Source organism: Pleuronectes platessa, chromosome 8 (assembly GCF_947347685.1).
Source record: "Pleuronectes platessa chromosome 8, fPlePla1.1, whole genome shotgun sequence".
Taxonomy (NCBI): domain Eukaryota; kingdom Metazoa; phylum Chordata; class Actinopteri; order Pleuronectiformes; family Pleuronectidae; genus Pleuronectes; species Pleuronectes platessa.
The window spans coordinates 22580290-22600209 of NC_070633.1; the positions used below are offsets into that span (position 1 = coordinate 22580290).

Sequence of the window (19920 nt, forward strand, 5' to 3'; positions counted from 1 at the left end):
GACCCAGAGAATACCTGACAGCTGTGTCTTGAACATGTGATTGACAAAAAGTAAAATACTTTAGCAAGGCATTTGACTGGGATTAAATTTTATGAAATTATACATTATGATGTTTCTAATAGTAATAATATAACTCTTATTATTTTGTAACAATAAACTTTATTCACTATTATGTGACTGAAGCAGGATTAAAACATATCAGGAATATAATATCCGACAATAATACTTGATAAATACGAATCAGAATCAGGTTTATAGCCAATTAAGTCAAATATTAAGAATTTGTGTATGTGCAGGAATTAAAATAAAACATTACAAATCACATTGTGCAATTGGTGTTAATAACGAATAGGGAATGTATCATGCAAAATACAATTAGTCCTTCTTTGGCCACAGGAAGTTGAAGTGGGAGACAACAAAGAGTCCATGTGTGTGATATACACTGTAAAAAGCTTAATAAAGAAAGTGAACAGTACCAAAGTACAGTAGTAAAAACCAACCCTGATGATTCCTGTTCACTTCCTTATCATCTTCAGGGTGTTTACGACACATTTCTTCTTCATTTTTTTATTGTCGCATGTAGTTGAAAAACTCCCACTGTAAAACTTTACAACCAGAGCAGACACACTGACCAAACTGCAAAAATAAAACTGTTAACTGGTTGTATTAAACTTAATTATCTAACATGACTTAAGTGATAAAACAGTTTTTGTAAACGTGCCAGTACCCTAGAAGATAAACAACCCAGTAAATTTACAAGGAAACCTGCAAAACCACACGTACATATGAGCAAACACAGTCAACTGTGGAACTGAAAATGAAAATATGAAACAATAAACTAATTGGATTATTTTCACTCCATAAACAATGTCACTCTAAAACTGAAATTCTCTCATTTCTAGAAGTGGTTTTATATTATAAGTTTTGTTAAAAGTACATATAATTGTGTAATTATTTGTAACAATCTCTCAATCATGCTCGGTTACAGGACTACATATTTTGTAATGTCTTTATTCATGACTGTGTTGTGCTTGTGTTTTCCTGCTGTAGCAGTTTTCATGTTGAGGATTTAGGATCTTCCTCACTGGAGAACACAGGTTCAGTGCAACATCACATACAAAACAATCAAAGTCTTCAAGATATGAAAATGAGTTGTATAGTTATGCCGATGACCCACAACTCAATGTGTCTGCAGACCACACAGGATCAATTGATTTGCTCTTTTAAATGTTTACTAAATTTCAATGTCACTTTGTCACAATGCTTTACCAGAATCTAATTGAAATCAGTCACAATGTCAATATGGAGACACTGTGTGAATTTGAAGAAGACATGTTGTTTCTCTCTGATTTCAATGAGGGACAAACTGTTTAAGGTACTTTATTTAAGGATCATGTGGTGACATTAACCCAATGTAATGGATTCAAAGTGGGTCAGTGGACTGTCCACAAGAGAGCACGCTGGGGGCGTGTTCTCTTTCTTGGCTCACTGGCCAATCACAAATGAGTTAATGACCTCCACCAATAAGGTTATGTTTTCTTCCCTGTCTCTTGATTTGTTTGTTGGATAGTTTGTTTGATTGTCAGCAGGATCACACAAAACACTTTAGAGTAGATTTCCATGAAACTATATAGAGGGATGAGACATGGGTCTAAGAAAGAAAACATCAATCGTTGGTGCTCATCTGAAAAAAGGGCTGGATGCTGAAGTATTTGATTTGACTTTCTTTAACTTTAACTTTTAGATTTTTTACATTTTAATAGGTCTTTCAGAGAATAATTAATAGATCCTGATGAAAAATAAGGCATACTAAAAAACCATCATCTATGAGTTTGTGCAATCTGGTGCAGCTTGATTGAATTTAAGATTATTGTATCTTTGCAGAGGTATTCCCTCTCCTGTGAGCCATCCTGCATGTTAATATTATAGAGTAATACAACAGCAGTGTTAAAGAGTGAGTAAAAGTTATCAGGCATCAGAATATTCTCGGAGTTGTACTTTATATTCTACATTATTATAATTATTGAATAGCGAACACATGCTAATGCTGCTGAATGGAGCAAGAATAACACTGTGCAACGTTCATTTCATTTATTTATTTAATACATTTTAACATCTTCTAAACCTTATTCATCATAAAACATATATTCCAAAGTACAAAAACACAAGAAAAACAACTTTGCTGAGTCTTCAACCCGTTTACATATCGTAACATCTGATTACATCACATTAACATAGAAGAAGTATCATATACAGCAAGAAGCCGTCAACAGATCTGTCACTGCACCAACACAGCAACCTCCTGAGCCAGGACAGATTGATCATCTTTCTCAAATCACTGGTAAGCTAACAGGTCAAATGTCCTCCATCCTATTCTAATGATGATTGAGGTCAGTAAACACGTGTGTGCTGCTGTCAGGTTTAGCAGGTATCAGTGCCCTTCCTGCAGATGGACGGCCATGTAATACCACAGTTATTATTGGCCCAACCAGCTGAAAGAGATAGAATGGGTTCATTAATGTTATGCTCAGATAATACAAGTCTGATTTCACCTATAATGATGATCAGCCTTTGTTTTTTTTAATAAAGCACATATGGTGCTAGCTAATGAAGAGTAAATAATTGATGTGACTGATAGAAATGTTGTCGTACCCCCGGTGTTGACGTGGAGGCACTGGTATCGGCTGACGGTGTGCTGAGCGCTCCAGAAGTTGTAGTTCCAGGGACTCTGGTCCACCCACCTCCAGCCCTGGACACACGTCACATGAAGTTTAACAACCAGCAGACTTTTATCAGACTTTTAACTGTGACGATGAATCGTCTGTTTCTGGCTGTTTAGTGTAATAACCTGGAAGTAAAGTCCCCCCATCCAGGCCACGGAGCTTCCTGCCCTACGGGTCAGCTGCTGCAGGAAGCTGTACTCAAACAAATCATGGGCAGAAGCCATTGTGGCTCCAAAACTTTTGCAATTGGCCTGAAAGTGACACACACACACACACACACACACACACACACGTATACAGTCATATGTTATGTTAAGGTAATGAATTAGGTTTTTTCATGTTAAAGAAAGTCCTGTTGTCATTTGAGCAGCAGGTACACTCAGTTGTTTAGCTGTAAATTCATCTTTGAGTAAATTTACCGCAGCGTTACTCCAGGATTTGCCAGCGCTGACAAACAGATAGCAGCTGCTCTTGTATCTCTCCCAACCAGCAGGACACACAAAGAAACGACCTACAGAGCAGAGAGGAACAATGTGACGTCATTACATTGTACAGAGTCTGTTTCAATGTTTCATTTAAAGACGACCAACCTTTGACTGAAGGGGCCATCTCTTCAGGAGACATCTCAGGCTCTCCTGCTAAGGACGAAAAACATAATCATTTTATTTCACTATTAAACACAGAATATAATTATTCACTCATTCATTCATCTTTTTACCTTCAGGAACAAACTCTCCAGCTTCATGTTCTGCCACTGAGACTGAAAGAGAAAACAGGAGCTCTGTTACAGTTTGATCAGTCAAACACACAGTTGGTTGTTCAGGTTGTTTTCTATGTGAGAGCATCTTACCCAGGTTTTCCTCCTGCAGCTCCCGTGTTTCTTCAACTGGTTCAACGGCTTCAACTAAGCAGAGAACAGAAGGAAATGGAGGCTTCACGTCACTGGTCTATGATTTAATTTATTTACTTCATAACATATTCAAACACAAAGGTCTGGATCAGGGATTCATATGGGCTCCCTGTTTCATCCTATAAACTATAGGGAGTTCACAGAGGTCACGTTCATGAAAATTCCAATATGGATTCTGACCTCCAGAATAAAAGGGTTCTGTGATGTCACATCTTGTTAATGTGATGTCAGTTGTTATTTATATACACTGAATAAGTCATATGTTGATTAATAATCAGCATCATGAAAACAGATTGATGCAATATGCATCTATTCCTGCATGTTGCATATAACACGGTAACAATCAGCAACTGATTATAAATGCTTCATATACTGTAAGATATTGTTCCCACAATAAAACAAGGGCAAAGACAACAACATTTTCAATCTTTGTACTGAAAAGTACCTTAACCACTTTTTCCACAACACTTGATCATCATATTATTTTCATCTACATTTCTAGACAAAAATCTATTCACTTTCTGTTTATTTCTATTCTTAACTTATTTCACTGTATTTATTCATATGTCATGTTGTGCAGCAAGTAATTTACCTGTTTACTTCTGATGACATGTGGAGCTGCACAACTGTTTCTGAAGACATTAAACGGTGTGAAAAGTGAATCTGACCTGGTTTGGCTGTGACAGCAAGAACACTGCTGAGCACAACCGTGAGGAGGATGAGGGTCTTCATGATGAAGATGTTGAGAACGATGGAGATTGATGAAGAGACTTAATGTCTGGAGGGAGTCAGAGACAATCAAACCAGTTAACAGGCAGAAAATAACTTGGACTTCTGGGGAATGAGACAGAGAAAGAGCAGGAGTCTTACCTGTGTGGTAGATGTGTGTTGAGGTTCTTCAGGTATCAGCTGATGCTGTAGTGATGAAGAGGAGGCTGATCTGCTCTTTATATACAAACCTGAACCCCAGGTAGAGCACAGAGCAGCATGTGATCAATGCACTTTGATCTGAATGTGACTTTATTTGTCTTTTGTATCTCTTGAAGACAACCTTGAATAAAAAACATAATAAAACGTGAAGCCAATAAGGAAATAGTTTTATCAACTATTATTGATTGGACTGATAAAGTGATGACCTGAATTATAAAGTGATGAAACATTAATGATGCTGTGACCCATAAAATACCTGACAGCTCTTTCTGAAACATGTGATTGACAAAAAGTAAACAATTACTTTAGCAAGGCATTTGTACTGGGATTATACGTTAAGAAATTATACATTATTATGGTGCTAATAGTACTAAGATTATTCTTATTTTGTAACAATAAACTTTATTCACTTGTATGTGACTGAAGCAGGATTCAAACATTTCAGGACTGCAGTTTGGAAAATGAAACCAGAAAATTACAAATAACAAAAAGTATTCGAATGTTACATCCGACAATAATACTCGATGAACAAGAATCAGAATCAGGTTTATAGCCAAGTAGGTTAACAATTAACATAAATTAATAAAAAAAGTGGGAAACAAAATTAAATATTTAAATATTACAAGTACAGTTAGTCCTTCTTTGGCCACAGGAAGTTGAAGTGGGAGACAACAAAGATTCCATGTGTGTGATATACACTGTAAAAAGCTTAATAAAGAAAGTGAACAGTATGAATGAGTTTAGATTAGAAAACAAACATCAATGATTCCTGTTCACTTTCTTTTTCTTTTCATCTTCAAAGTGTTTACAACACATTTCTTTGTCATTTGTTTACTGTTGTATGTTGTTAAAACAACCACCCACGATAAAACTTTACACACCATAACAGACACACTGACCGAACTGTAAAAGTAAAACTGTTGTGGCTGTAATATAGTTAATGATCTGATAGGGTTAAAGTGATAAAACAGTTTATGTAAACGTGCAAGTGTCCTGAAAGATAAACAACCGAGTAAAATTAAAAGTAAAATTGCAAAAACACATGTACACCTGAACTGAAATATACAAATTGTAGTATATAGATACTGCAATTTGTATTGAGGTCAATATATATATATATATATTTATAAATATTAGCGACATGCATTTATTGTCTTTTTCTGATTGTTATTGCTGTTAATCCTTTTATTTTTATTTATTTACTTTTTATTTAATGTCCTCTTCTTCTTTTTATGTTCTTATTCTTTTTGTAATTAATATGGCGACGCCTGCGAGCTAGTTCTGGCAGGCAACTCGAGCTGCGCTGCGCCAATCACGTGACATACATCATGTGACATACATCATGTGATATACCTCAATCTCCACAACCATCTATAATACACACCCACCTTATCAGGTGGTCTATTTAACCAGAGAGACATTTCCCATCAACCCCTCTTGCTCGCACTGCTGCTGCAGTATGGCTACCTGTTGCTACAGCGTCTCAGCCGTTGACCGTTGTTCCTCCGTGGGTCGTTGTCTCTCTCAATCCGAGTAATTCCTCCTCTGAAGAAGTTCGCTTTATTTCCGAAATGTCGGCTCGGTCCTTCAAGATTCACTACGTGTGAATCGGACGTCAAGCGTCTGCGCCACGACTCCCGCGGGCCTCTCAGCGCGCACCACATCCTGGAGGAGCTGCGCACCCGAAGCGTTTAATTCATCGGGTCTGAGCCACGAGTTAGTTTCAACTACTTCTTGACTGAAGGCGGCTCCGCGAGGCCGAACAAACGCTGGTGGCAGCGTCACTGACGGCAGCTTCGCTGACGGATTCTTCCCGGGACATCTCTGCTCTACCAACTTCTCCCTCACCGCGGGATGTTGTCCCTCGGAGGCAGAGGAAGCGCGCCTGGATCCGCTGGGGCTTTCATCCTGTCTCCTCTGCTGAATGAAGTCTGCACTGAACGTTATGAATGAAACAATTCAGGCTGGAATCACACGCCATCTTCCTTGCACGTGATGTAAACAAAATTACGGGACCGGCTCGTGTTATAGTACTTCCTGGTACGTCACTCCAGCAGGATTATGGGAGTTGTAGTCCAATCTCCAGCCATGGGTCTGAAGCTTCTGTCTCCTGACAACAGTACCTTTCCCAAAGGAATCAAATGCTAGCAGGTAATATGTTTTGTTATTCCGGAAACTTTCAATTATATAATATAATATATATGTGGGTGGAGTGGTCTTCCTCCAACCAAGGGTTGGGGTTCAATCTTGTGCAGGGTGCTGGGCCCTCAGGTGGGCCCTCATAGATGTTGAATGCAATAATTGTAAATAACTTGTATATATGACTTTCTTATGACTTCTGGCATGCGATGATTTCGCAACGGACGTGCCATGTGCTATATTTATCGCATTGCACATGCCCGAGTTTCAGGGATAGGAAGGGAGCGAGATGGCTCACTCCTCAGCTACTTCCATCAGCACCTCCGGTAAAACAAAGTTTATTACAGCTGCGCGAATAACACGCGCATGAGGTAACTAACGAATGATCGAATATTAAATTCGCGGGCAACTATTTTGTCTTCGGATTGTCAACTACAATCTGCACTTTGAGGAAGTGCACCAGAAAATTCTGGACATCCTTCATTGGATGTGAGAGAGTGGTGGTTTACTGTTGTGTCAAGACACCACAAGACTTCTGTGCGCAGCGTTGTCGTAAGGCCTGCATGATTATGGCCAAAATCATAATTACGATTATTTAGATCAATATTAATATCATGATTATTCATACATTTTAGGAACAATATATTTTTATAGCATTTTCATGTTTAAAGGCACAAGAACACTGCTTCACTTCCATGTTGTGCTACATTCCAGCTAATGTACACATCTTTCATTAGGTCCTGGGCAATCGACTCTCCTGTCGGTTCTTATGGGAAAAAATGACGTCTGTAAGCATCGACTCTTCATTGCAAATTACAATCAATGCAGTGAATTGTCAGGGACATGTACGGCTCCATTGTTGTGCTTGATCATTGCTCACAGTATTTATTGGACACATGTCTTTGGCCAAATGAAATGCGATCGCATCAGTTATTCCAGTGTGTCTTCGGGAAGGGGATGGATACGCTGTCGCACCATGCATGGTCGTTTATGGTTTTCTCTGTTGACGTTGGACATGGACGGAGATTCAGGGAGGTAATGTTAGTTTTGGCCTTGATGCACTTGTTGTACTATGGTTGTGGGTCGTTTTTTCAGGTGGTTAAACAAGGTAGTTGTATTGCTATGCGGCGCAAACACAACTCTAAACGCACTCTGGCATGATTTGTTCTTGGTTATCATCACTTGCCCTAAATTCCAAAACTACCATACAACGGTTGATGATCCTTTTCGAAGGACTAGCTCCTTGCCTTCTGCTCCTGTTAATTGATTTACCTTTCACACGACACCGTGATTGGCTACTCTCTGTCTCTACTCTCTAAGAAATACCGGAACTGGCTGCAGACAAAACGTTGTTCTGGCTACCGCTGCAGGGTGCGTGCATGACAACTCCCATTTTGTTCTCCCTCTGGTGGTTAGCGAATGTTAGTCGAGAAAGCGCTTGATTTGATATGTAGCAAAGCACGCATTTTAAATGTCAATATCGCTGACGATCATGCAATTCGATTAATTGTGCAGCCCTAGTTGTTGTGGCTCCCTTTGTCACTCTGAGGTCTGTAAATAGATAGATAGATAGATAGATAGATAGATAGATTACTTTATTCATCCCCGAAGGGAAATTAAGTCGTCATAGCAGCCGGTACATTTGATTACGATAAAATACAATACAATAGAATAAAATATTGAGGTAGAAAGAATAAAAAACAGAAACACAAGATAAATAGGTAGATAAGGTGCAGTGGCAGATGATGGTAATAGTACTGATGATATGATGGTAATGTTATTGTTAGATAGTATATAAAAAATTGTATAGTATATATAATATATATTTATATATGATAGTAATTATAATAGCAGTATATAGTAATAATAGCAGTAACAGTATATATAATAATAGTCAAATATAATAATAATAATAACATGTACACATGTATAAATATGTGTATATAGACTTATATATACAAAGAATATACAAAGAGTATGATATAATATATAGTACGGATATAAGTATTTGGCGATGCAATAGATAATATAATGTACTATGAGTGTAAGAATATGTAGACAGAGTGTGCAAAAGACAATATTATTGTATAAAATGATGAATTGAGACAGGTATATTTAGTTTAGTTCAGTGATGGTGGCTCTGACAGAGGTAGATGCGTTGTACAGTCTTATTGCGGTTGGGAGGAACGACTTCCTGTATCGTTCCTTAGAGCAGCGGGGTTGAATGAGTCTTTGGCTGAAGCTGCTCCTTAGCTTGTCCAGTGTTTTGTGGAGGGGTGAGACGGATTGTCCATGATTGCCAGCATTTCAGGTGGTTTGCTGGACTTAGAGTGTTAAATTCTGGGGTATAGGTTGCCATGTGCCAAGTTCACAATATATTCTCCTACAGCCAGGGCAGTTGGGGGGAACCTCACCAGGCAGTATATAGTCTCCCGCGACAATGTGCCTACAGCGAATGACCACACCACGGGGGTGCATGGTGCGCATCACAGTTTCACAGGTAGCATATTCTCCTGCAGGCATGCGCCATGGAGAATGGCCCCACCGCGGCGGTGAATGGCGCACATAATCAGTTTCACAAGGTAGCATATTCTCCTGCAGGCATGCGCCTATGGCGATTAGCTACACCGCAGTGGCATGGCACACATAACAGGCTCACTAGGTAGCATATTCTCCAGCAGGCATGCGCCTATGGACAATAGCCACACCGCAGTGGCGTGGAACACATAACAGGCTCACTAGGTAGCATATTCTCCAGCAGGCATGCGCCTATGGACAATAGCCACACCGCAGTGGCGTGGAACACATAACAGGCTCACTAGGTAGCATATTCTCCAGCAGGCATGCGCCTATGGAGAATAGCCACACCGCAGTGGCGTGGAACACATAACAGGCTCACTAGGTAGCATATTCTCCAGCAGGCATGCGCCTATGGAGAATAGCCACACCGCAGTGGCGTGGAACACATAACAGGCTCACTAGGTAGCATATTCTCCAGCAGGCATGCGCCTATGGAGAATAGCCACACCGCAGTGGCGTGGAACACATAACAGGCTCACTAGGTAGCATATTCTCCAGCAGGCATGCGCCTATGGAGAATAGCCACACCGCAGTGGCGTGGAACACATAACAGGCTCACTAGGTAGCATATTCTCCAGCAGGCATGCGCCTATGGAGAATAGCCACACCGCAGTGGCGTGGAACACATAACAGGCTCACTAGGTAGCATATTCTCCAGCAGGCATGCGCCTATGGAGAATAGCCACACCGCAGTGGCGTGGAACACATAACAGGCTCACTAGGTAGCATATTCTCCAGAAGGCATGCGCCTATGGAGAATAGCCACACCGCAGTGGCGTGGAACACATAACAGGCTCACTAGGTAGCATATTCTCCAGCAGGCATGCGCCTATGGAGAATAGCCACAACGCAGTGGCGTGGAACACATAACAGGCTCACTAGGTAGCATATTTTCCAGCAGGCATGCGCCTATGGAGAATAGCCACACCGCAGTGGCGTGGAACACATAACAGGCTCACTGGGTAGCATATTCTCCAGCAGGCATGCGCCTATGGAGAATAGCCACACCGCAGTGGCGTGGAACACATAACAGGCTCACTGGGTAGCATATTTTCCAGCAGGCATGCGCCTATGGAGAATGGCCACACCGCGGCGTTGAATGGCGCACACATAACAGATACCGATTCATCCGTCAGGCTCCAAATCTGTGCAGTGTTGGGGGGTTACAGTATTAGCGCATCACTCCCATCATTCCTGTGTTAGCATATGGGGAGTGATTAAGTTGGAGCCTAGACGCCAAACACAAACATGTTCTACTGTGAATAATAAATATCGTAATAAATAAGATAAATAATCAAACGTGAGTTGTCGGACTGAAATGGAGCGAAGCCAGCGAGCTAGCTCTGGCAGGCAACACGAGCTGCGCTGCTTCAGTCATGTGCCATACATCAGGTGACATAAATCATGTGACATATATCAGGTGACATACTTCACTTGCCACAATAAGCCACAGCACTCATCCACCGCATTAGGCGGTCTGTTTAAGCAGAGGGAATCCCATCTGTCCAACCATACCCGAGCGTCTTGACCCCATGGTATTCATCCAATTCCTACAGAACAGTGAATAGATCAAGAACCAATAACCTTGTCATGTGTCAATGCTGCTACAATAGAAAAGCTATGAATCCTCAATGATGACAGTCTTACCTAACATTTACCTTGGCTTTATATTTCCTTATTACTGAATTGTTGTCAAGGTGAGTCAGAGTATACGATAACGGAAGCAGTCTAACAGGAAATCTGACAAGGACGCTTATTTAATCTTCTACATGACCTTATCCTCTCTAGTCTTAGAAGAACACATGTTCACAACAAGTCTGATAGATCTTGTCGAGACTTCTGAATTATCATTGTTAAGAATAATACTGCTTTCTGTTCTTTCTCCTCTATGATCAAACGCTCGCATCCCTCTTCAACCAATCAATGGTCGAAAATGCATGACGAGATCTCCTCAAAGCTTCGCCATCCCTGCCAGAGCTGAGGCCTAACACCTGGATGCTGTCCCCGCACTTACTAAGATGTGGCACCGCTAGGACTGCAACACTCCATCATCAATGCTACTCATGCTATGTTGGACACCACAAGAAGGAATATTGACTCTCAAACATCATCTGCAGCCTTGATGTTTTAATATGTATTCTCCGCTGCATAAATCCTTTGTTGCATGTCAGATCTCGGGATCCATCACGTCTCTGCGTCCGGGGTAGTCACAGGCATGTTTTGGCGCGCCTTCATCCCCTCAAATGGTGACGATACAATGCGAACGATGCCAAGGGATTCATTGCACCCTTGCCGTGGCATACATCTGTTCCTGTCCATCCTGGGAGAGGGATCCCTCACATGTGGCTCTCTCTGAGGTTTCTACATTTTCCCCTGTTTATGGGGGTTTTTTGGTAGTTTTTCCTTACTCTTGTCGAGGGTTAAGGACAGGATGTCGCATTTGTTAAGCCCGATGAAACGAATCATGTTTTGAAAATTTGGCGATACAAACAAAACATGTGAGTGAATAATTTGTATGTGCTTTGCAGACTGATTATTTTATTACATTTCAGGTGGTTTGCTGGGCTTAAAGGGGAAATTCCGGTGCATATGTTGCCATGTGCCAAGTTCACTATATTCCCGTATAGGGAACCTCACCAGGTAGTATATTCCCCCGCAGACAATTTGGCTACAGCGAATGACTACACCGCGGCGGTGAATGGCTCACATAACAGGTTCACTAGTTAGCATATTCTCCTGCAGGCTAATGCCCCTACGGAGAATGGCCACACATAGCAGATACCGATCCGTACATCAGGCTCCGACTATGTGCAATTTTGGGGGGTTACAAGTATTTGCTCATCACTCCCATCATTCCTGTGTAATCATATGGGGGAGTGATTAAGTTGGAGCCTAGACGCCAAACACTAAATCTGTTGTAATAAATATATTACATGATCAAACGTGAGTTGTCTGACAGAAATATGGCGACGCCTGCGAGCTAGTTCTGGCAGGCAACTCGAGCTGCGCTGCGCCAATCACGTGACATACATCATGTGACATACATCATGTGATATACCTCAATCTCCACAACCATCTATAATACACACCCACCTTATCAGGTGGTCTATTTAACCAGAGAGACATTTCCCATCAACCCCTCTTGCTCGCACTGCTGCTGCAGTATGGCTACCTGTTGCTACAGTCCCTCCACCACCCCAGCATCCACCTGTAGGCCCAGCATCCACCTGTAGGCTCCAACGGGGGTTACAAGTATTTGCTCATCACTCCCATCATTCCTGTGTAATCATATGGGGGAGTGATTAAGTTGGAGCCTAGACGCCAAACACTAAATCTGTTGTAATAAATATATTACATGATCAAACGTGAGTTGTCTGACAGAACTGCATTTTTTTTCAATTACCCTTGAAAAACGTAAAAACTATTTGTTTAAATTTGGCCTTTTCCCCATTTTCATCTGGTAATATATTTTATTATTGTTGCATTGACATTGTATTATTTTTTAATTCAATGTGTTGGACTGCAGATGTTGAAATGATGAAGTGTTCTTAAGGGTACATAGAGGATTAATTCAGATTACAGAGTTTAAATTCTGTGAATGACCAAGGCCAACTTTTGCCAAACACCTTTTTGCCTTAATTGCACGTAAAGACACTGAGCATCTTGAAATGGGCTCTATAAAATATTATTACAACCACATCGTTGGCTGAAGGTCGTCGACTCCTCATTTTATAAAACACCTGAGAAGACGTAAGAATGTGGTGAGTGGGACGATCGTAGAGAAAAAGCTGCAGAAAAAGTGAACAGAATGAGTTTAGATTAGAAAACAAACCCCGATGATTCCTGGTCACTTCCTTTTCATCTTCAAAATGAATACAACACATTTTTTTATCATTTATTTTTTGTCGTATGTTGTTAAAACAACTCCCACAATAAAACTTCACACCAGAACAGACACACTGACCAAACTGCAGAAGTAAAACTGTTGTGGCTGTAATATAGTTAATGATCTAATAGGGTTAAAGTGATAAAACAGTTTTTGTAAACGTGCCAGTGCCCTGAAAGATAAACAACCCAGGAAATTTCCAAGAAAAACTGCAAAACCACACGTACACATGTACCGAAATATACAAATTGAAGTATATAGATACTGCTATTTGTATTGAGGTCAGTATATATATATATTTATAAATATACGCGACATGCATTCATTGTCTTTTTCGGATTATTTTTGCTGTTAATCCTTTTATTTTTATCTATTTCCATTTTGTTTAATGTCTTCTTTTTTAATCTTTATGTTCTTATTCTTTTTGTAATTACAAACCCCAATGATTCCTGTTCACCTTCAAAGTGTATACAACACATTTTTTTATCATTTGTTTTTTGTCGTATGTTGTTAAAACAACTCCACAATAAAACTCCACACCAGAACAGACACACTGACCGAACTGCAGAAGTAAAACTGTTGTGGCTGTAATATAGTTCATGATCTAATAGGGTTAAAGTGATAAAACAGTTTTTGTAAAAGTGCCAGTGCCCTGAAAGATAAACAACCTAGGAAATTTCCAAGGAAAACTGCAAAACCACACGTACACATGACAAACACAGTCAACTGTGGAACTGGAAATTAAAATATGAAACAATAAATAAATTGGAGTATTTTCACTCCAAAAACAATGTCACTCTAAAACTGAAGTTCTCTCATATCTAGAAGTGGCGTTATATTATAAGTTCTGTTAAAAGTACATACAATTCAGTAATTATTTGAAACAATCTCTCAATCATGCTCGATTACAGGACTACATATTTTGTAATGTCTTTATTCATGACTGTGTTGTGCTCGTGTTTTCTGTTTTCCTCATGTAGCAGTTTTCATGTTGTGGATTTAGGATCTTCCTCACTGGAGAATATAGGTTCAGTGCAACATCACATACAAAACAATCAAAGTCTTCCAGAGGTGAAAATTAGTTGCATAGTTATGCCGATGACTCACAACTCAATGTGTCTGCAGATGACACAGGATCAATTGATTTGTTTTTTTAAATGTGTTTTAAATTGCAATGTCAGGATGTAACAACACTTTACCAGAATCTAATGGAAATCTTAGTCATTAGCTCTTTAGCTCTGAGAAAAAAAAACTTGTCAAAAAAGTTATAAACTCTTTGATTTACCCCAATCCAACAAGCAAGAGCGCTCGGTGTGGTCTGTGCTGTGGTCACATCTGATCCCACAGGACGATAAATGGATTAGAGACAAAAGCCAAATGTCACAATGTCAATATGGAGACACTGTGAATTTGAAGAAGACATCTTGTTTCTGTCTGACTTCAATGAAGGACAAACTGTTTAAGCAACTTTAGATCAGGATCATGTGGTGACATTATCCCAAATGTAATGGATTCAAAGTGGGTCAGTGGACTGTCCACATGAGAGCACGCTGGGGGCATGTTCTCTTTCTTGGCTCACTGGCCAATCACAAACGAGTTAAAAACTTCAACCAATAAGGTTATGTTTTCTTCCCTGTCTCTTGATTTGTTTGTTGGATGGTTTGTTTGATTGTCAGCAGGATCACACAAAAAAACTTTAGAGTAGATTTCCATGAAACTTGATGGAGGGATGAGACATGGGCCTAAGAAAGAAAACATAATACGTTGGTGCTCATCTGAACAAAGGGCTGGATGCTGAAATATTTGTTTTGACTTTCTTTAACTTTAATTTTTAGATTTTTACATTTTAATAGGTCTCTCAGAGAATAATTCATGGATCCTGATGAAAAGGAAGGCATATTTATAAAACTCATCTATGAGTTTGTGCAAACTGGTGCAGCTTGATTGAATTTAAGACTATTGGCCCTTTGCAGAGGTATTCCCTCTCCTGTGAGCCATCCTGCATGTTAACCTTATAGAGTAATACATCAGCAGTGTTAAACAGTGAGTACATGTAATCAGGCATCATAAGATTCTTGGAGTTGTACTTTATTTTCTACATTATTATAATTATTGAATAGCGAACACATGCTAATGCTGCTGAATGGCACAAGAATAACACTGTTAAATGTTCTTTTCATTTATTTATTTAATACATTTTAACGTCCTCTGAACATTATTCATCATCAAAAACATATATTCCAAAGTACAAAAACACAAGAAAATCTGTTTACATATCGTAACATCTGATTACATCACATTAACATAGAAGAAGTATCATATACAGCATGAAGCCGTCCACAGATCTGTCAGTGCAGAAACACTCTGCACAAACACAACAAACTCCTGAGCCAGGACAGATTGATCATCTTTCTCAAATCATTGGTAAGCTGACAGGCAAAATGTCCTCCATCACATTCTAATGATGATTGAGGTCAGTAAACACGTGTGTGCTGCTGTCAGGTTTAGCAGGTATCAGTGCCCTTCCTGCAGATGGACGGCCATCCAGTAGTACAGGCATTATTGGCCCAACCAGCTGAAACAGAAAGAATGGGTTCATTAATGTTATGCTCAGATAATACGAGTCTGATTTCACCTATAATGACCATCAGCCTTTTTTTTTTTTTTATAAAGCTCATATGGTGCTAGCTAATGAAGAGTAAAGAAATGATGTGACTGATAGAAATGTTGTCGTACCCCCGGTGTTGACGTGGAGGCACTGGTATACGCTGACGGTGTGCTGAACGTTCCAGAAGTTGTAGTTCCAGGGACTCTGGTCCACCCACCTCCAGCCCTGGACACACGTCACATGAAGTTTAACAACCAGCAGACTTTTATCAGACTTTTAACTGTGACGATGAATCGTCTGTTTCTGTCTTTTTAGTGTAATAACCTGGAAGTAAAGTCCTCCCATCCAAGCCACGGTGCTTCCTGCCCTACGGGTCAGCTGCTGCAGGAAGCTGTACTCAAACAAATCATGGGCAGACGCCAGGGTGGCTCCAAGATTATTGCAATTGGCCTGAAAGTGACAAACACACACACACACACGTATACAGTCATATATTATGTTAAAGTAATGAATGAAGTTTTTTCATGTTAAAGAAAGACCAGTTGTCATTTGAGCAGCACGTACACTCTGTTTTTTTTAGCTGTAAGTGAATCTTTGAGTAAATTTACCGCAGCGTTGCTCCAGGATTTGCCAGCGCTCACATACAGATAGCAGCTGCTCTTGTATCTCTCCCAACCAGCAGGACACAAGAAGAAACGACCTACAGAGCAGAGAGAGGAGCAATGTGACGTCATTACATTGTACAGACAGAGTCTGTTTCAATGTTTCATTTAAAGACAACCAACCTTCGCGTGAAGGAGCCATCTCTCCAGCAAACAACATCTCAGGCTCTTGTGCTGAAAATGAAAAACAAGATCATATTATTTCACTATTAAACACAGAATATAATTATTCACTCATTCATTCATCTTTTTACCTTCAGGAACAAACTCTCCAGCTTCATTTTCTGCCACTGAGGCTGAAAGAGAAAACAGGAGCTCTGTTACAGTTTGATCAGTCAAACACACAGTTGGTTGTTCAGGTTGTTTTCTACGTGAGAGCATCTTACCCAGGTTTTCCTCCTGCAGCTCCCGTGTTTCTTCAACTGGTTCAACGGCTTCAACTAAGCAGAGAACAGAAGGAATTAGAAGAGTCATGTCACTGGTCTATGATTTAATGTATTTACTTCGAAACATATTCCAACACAGAGGGCTGGATCAGGGATTCATATGGTCCATTTTGTCCTTAACAGTTGCTTATCATTTCATTTACATCTACATTTCTAAAAATCATATTTCATGTTGTGCAGCAAGTAATTTACCTGTTAACTTCTGATGACATGTGGAGCTGCACAACTGTTTTTAAAGACATTAAACGATGTGAAAAGTGAATCTGACCTGCTTGGGCTGTGACAGCAAGAACACTGCTGAGAACAACCGTGAGGAGGAGGAGGGTCTTCATGATGAAGATGTTGAGGACAATGAAGATTGATGTAGAGACTAAACGTCTGGAGGGAGTCAGAGACAATCAAACCAGTTAACAGGCAGAAAATAAAATGGACATCTGTGGAATGAGACGGAGAAAGAGCCGGAGTCTTACCTGTGTGGTAGATGTGTGTTGAGGCTCTTCAGGTATCAGCTGATGCTGCAGTGATGAAGAGGAGGCTGCTTTGCTCTTTATATACAAACCTGAACCCCAGGTAGAGCACAGAGCAGCATGTGATCAATGCACTTTGATCTAAATGTGACTTTATTTGTCTTTTTTATCTCTTGAAGACAACCTTGAATAAAAAACATAATAAAACGTGAAGCCAATAAGGAAATAGTTTTATCAAATATTATTGATTGGACTGATAAAGTGATGACCTGAATTATAAAGTGATAAAACATTAATGATGCTGTGACCCATAAAATACCTGACAGCTCTTTCTGAAACATGTGATTGACATTTTATAACAATAAACTTTATTCACTTGTATGTGACTGAAGCAGGATTCAAACATTTCAGGACTGCAGTTTGGAAAATGAAACCAGAAAATTACAAATAACAAAAAATATTTGAATGTTACATCCGACAATAATACTCGATGAACAAGAATCAGAATCAGGTTTATAGCCAAGTAGGTTAACAATTAACATAAATTAATAAAAAAATGGGAAACAAAATTAAATAATTAAATATTACAAGTACAGTTAGTCCTTCTTTGGCCACAGGAAGTTGAAGTGGGAGACAACATAGAGTCCATGTGTGTGATATACACTGTAAAAAGCTTAATAAAGAAAGTGAACAGTATGAATGAGTTTAGATTAGAAAACAAACACCAATGATTCCTGTTCACTTTCCTTTCATCTTCAAAGTGTTTACAACACATTTCTTTGTCATTTGTTTACAATTGTATGTTCTTAAAACAACCACCCACAATAAAACTTTACACATCATAACAGACACACTGACTGAACTGTAAAAGTAAAACTGTTGTGGCTGTAATATAGTTAATTATCTGATAGGGTTAAAGTGATAAAACAGTTTATGTAAACGTGCAAGTGTCCTGAAAGATAAACAACCGAGTAAAATTAAAAGGAAAATTGCAAAAACACATGTAATCATGAACTGAAATATACAAATTGTAATATATAGATACTGCAATTTGTATTGAGGTCAATATATATATATATATATATATATATATATATTTATAAATATTAACGACATGCATTCATTGTCTTTTTCTGATTATTATTGCTGTTAATCCTTTTATTTTTATTTATTTACTTTTTGTTTAATGTCCTCTTCTTCTTTTTATGTTCTCATTCTTTTTGTAATTACTGCATATTTTTTTCAATTACCCTTGTAAAACGTAAAAACTATTTGTTTAAATTTGGCCTTATCCCCATTTTCATCCGGTAATATAATTTATTATTGTTGAATTGACATTGTATTATTTTTTAATTCAATGTGTTGGACTGCAGATGTTGAAATGTTCTTAAGGGTACATAGAGGATTAATTCAGATTACAGAGGTTTAAGTTCTGTGAATGACCGAGGCCAAATTTTGGCAAACACCTTTTTGCCAAAATTGCACCTAAAGACACTGAGCATCTTGAAATGGGCTCTATAAAATATTATTACAACCACATCGTTGGCTGAAGGTCGTCGACTCCTCATTTTATAAAACACCTGAGAAGACGTAAGAATGTGGTGAGTGGGACGATCGTAGAGAAAAAGCTGCAGAAAAAGTGAACAGTATGAAAGAGTTTAGATTAGAAAACAAACCCCGATGATTCCTGGTCACTTCCTTTTCATCTTCAAAATGCATACAACACATTTTTTTATCATTTGTTTTTTGTCGTATGTTGTTAAAACAACTCCCACAATAAAACTTCACACCAGAACAGACACACTGACCGAACTGCAGAAGTAAAACTGTTGTGGCTGTAATATAGTTAATTATCTAAAAGGGTTAAAGTGATAAAACAGTTTTTGTAAACATGCCAGTGCCCTGAAAGATAAACAACCCAGGAAATTTCCAAGGAAAACAGCAAAACCACACGTACACATGAACAAACACAGTCGACTGTTGAACTGGAAATTCAAATATGAAACAATAAATAAATTGGAGTATTTTCACTCGATAAACAATGTCACTCTAAAACTGAAGTTCTCTCATTTCTAGAAGTGGTGTTATATTATAAGTTTTGTTAAAAATACATGGAGTTGTGTAATTATTTGTAACTAACCTCTCAATCATGCTCGGTTACAGGACTCCATATTTTGTATTGTCTTTATTCATGACTGTGTTGTGTTTTCTGTTTTCCTCATGTAGCAGTTGTCATGTTGTGGAATTAGGATCTTCCTCACTGGAGAACGCAAGTCTTCCAGAGGTGAAAATTAGTTGTATAGTTATGCCGATGACTCACAACTCAATGTGTCTGCAGATCACACAGGATCGATTGATTTGCTTTTTATAATGTTTTTTAAATTTCAATGTCAGGATGTCACAACACTTTAGCATAATTTAATTGAAATCTTAGTCATTAGATCTTTAGCTCTCAGAAAAAAAAAAATTGTCAAAAAAGTTATAATCTCTTTGATTTACCCGAATCCAACCAGCAAGAGCGCTCAGTTTGGTCTGTTGTGTGCTCTGTGGTGTGGTCTGTGGTTTGGTC

At 39.0% G+C, this 19920-nt stretch overlaps 2 protein-coding genes across 3 annotated transcripts; both read right to left on the minus strand.

Moving 5' to 3' along the window:
* Positions 1-2187: 2187 nt before the first annotated feature.
* On the minus strand, positions 2188-14666 carry LOC128446277 (ladderlectin). 2 transcript variants are annotated; one of them, XM_053429286.1, is made up of 10 exons: positions 14454-14666; positions 4504-4592; positions 4302-4411; positions 3574-3627; positions 3442-3483; positions 3314-3358; positions 3143-3234; positions 2849-2974; positions 2653-2749; positions 2188-2492 (listed from the first exon to the last, which is right to left on the minus strand). In XM_053429286.1, exons 3-10 carry the CDS (start codon positions 4363-4365, stop codon positions 2422-2424), a joined length of 591 nt encoding a protein of 196 aa, XP_053285261.1. In that variant the 5' UTR covers positions 4366-4411; positions 4504-4592; positions 14454-14666; the 3' UTR covers positions 2188-2421. The 2 variants fall into 2 exon arrangements, with proteins under 2 accessions (XP_053285261.1, XP_053285260.1); XM_053429285.1 differs by having other exon boundaries at positions 3314-3361.
* Positions 14667-15672: 1006 nt separating this feature from the next.
* On the minus strand, positions 15673-19502 carry LOC128445623 (type-2 ice-structuring protein-like). Its single transcript, XM_053428370.1, has 9 exons — positions 19492-19502; positions 17153-17262; positions 16825-16878; positions 16693-16734; positions 16562-16612; positions 16385-16476; positions 16101-16226; positions 15905-16001; positions 15673-15743 (listed from the first exon to the last, which is right to left on the minus strand). The coding sequence occupies exons 1-9, from the start codon at positions 19500-19502 to the stop codon at positions 15673-15675; spliced, it is 654 nt and encodes a 217-aa protein (XP_053284345.1).
* Positions 19503-19920: the final 418 nt, after the last annotated feature.

Coding starts and splice junctions, on each gene's coding strand:
- LOC128445623 (XM_053428370.1), bottom strand. Junction 16,735..16,824: donor GCTGCAGGAGGAAAACCTGG/GTAAGATGCTCT, acceptor TTTCTCTTTCAG/CCTCAGTGGCAGAAAATGAA. Junction 16,613..16,692: donor TGGAGAGTTTGTTCCTGAAG/GTAAAAAGATGA, acceptor TTTCATTTTCAG/CACAAGAGCCTGAGATGTTG.
- LOC128446277 (XM_053429285.1), bottom strand. CDS start 4,365: ATGAAGACCCTCATCCTCCTCACGGTTGTGCTCAGCAGTGTTCTTGCT. Junction 3,235..3,313: donor GATGGCCCCTTCAGTCAAAG/GTTGGTCGTCTT, acceptor TCTGCTCTGTAG/GTCGTTTCTTTGTGTGTCCT. Junction 2,975..3,142: donor AATCCTGGAGTAACGCTGCG/GTAAATTTACTC, acceptor TGTCACTTTCAG/GCCAATTGCAAAAGTTTTGG.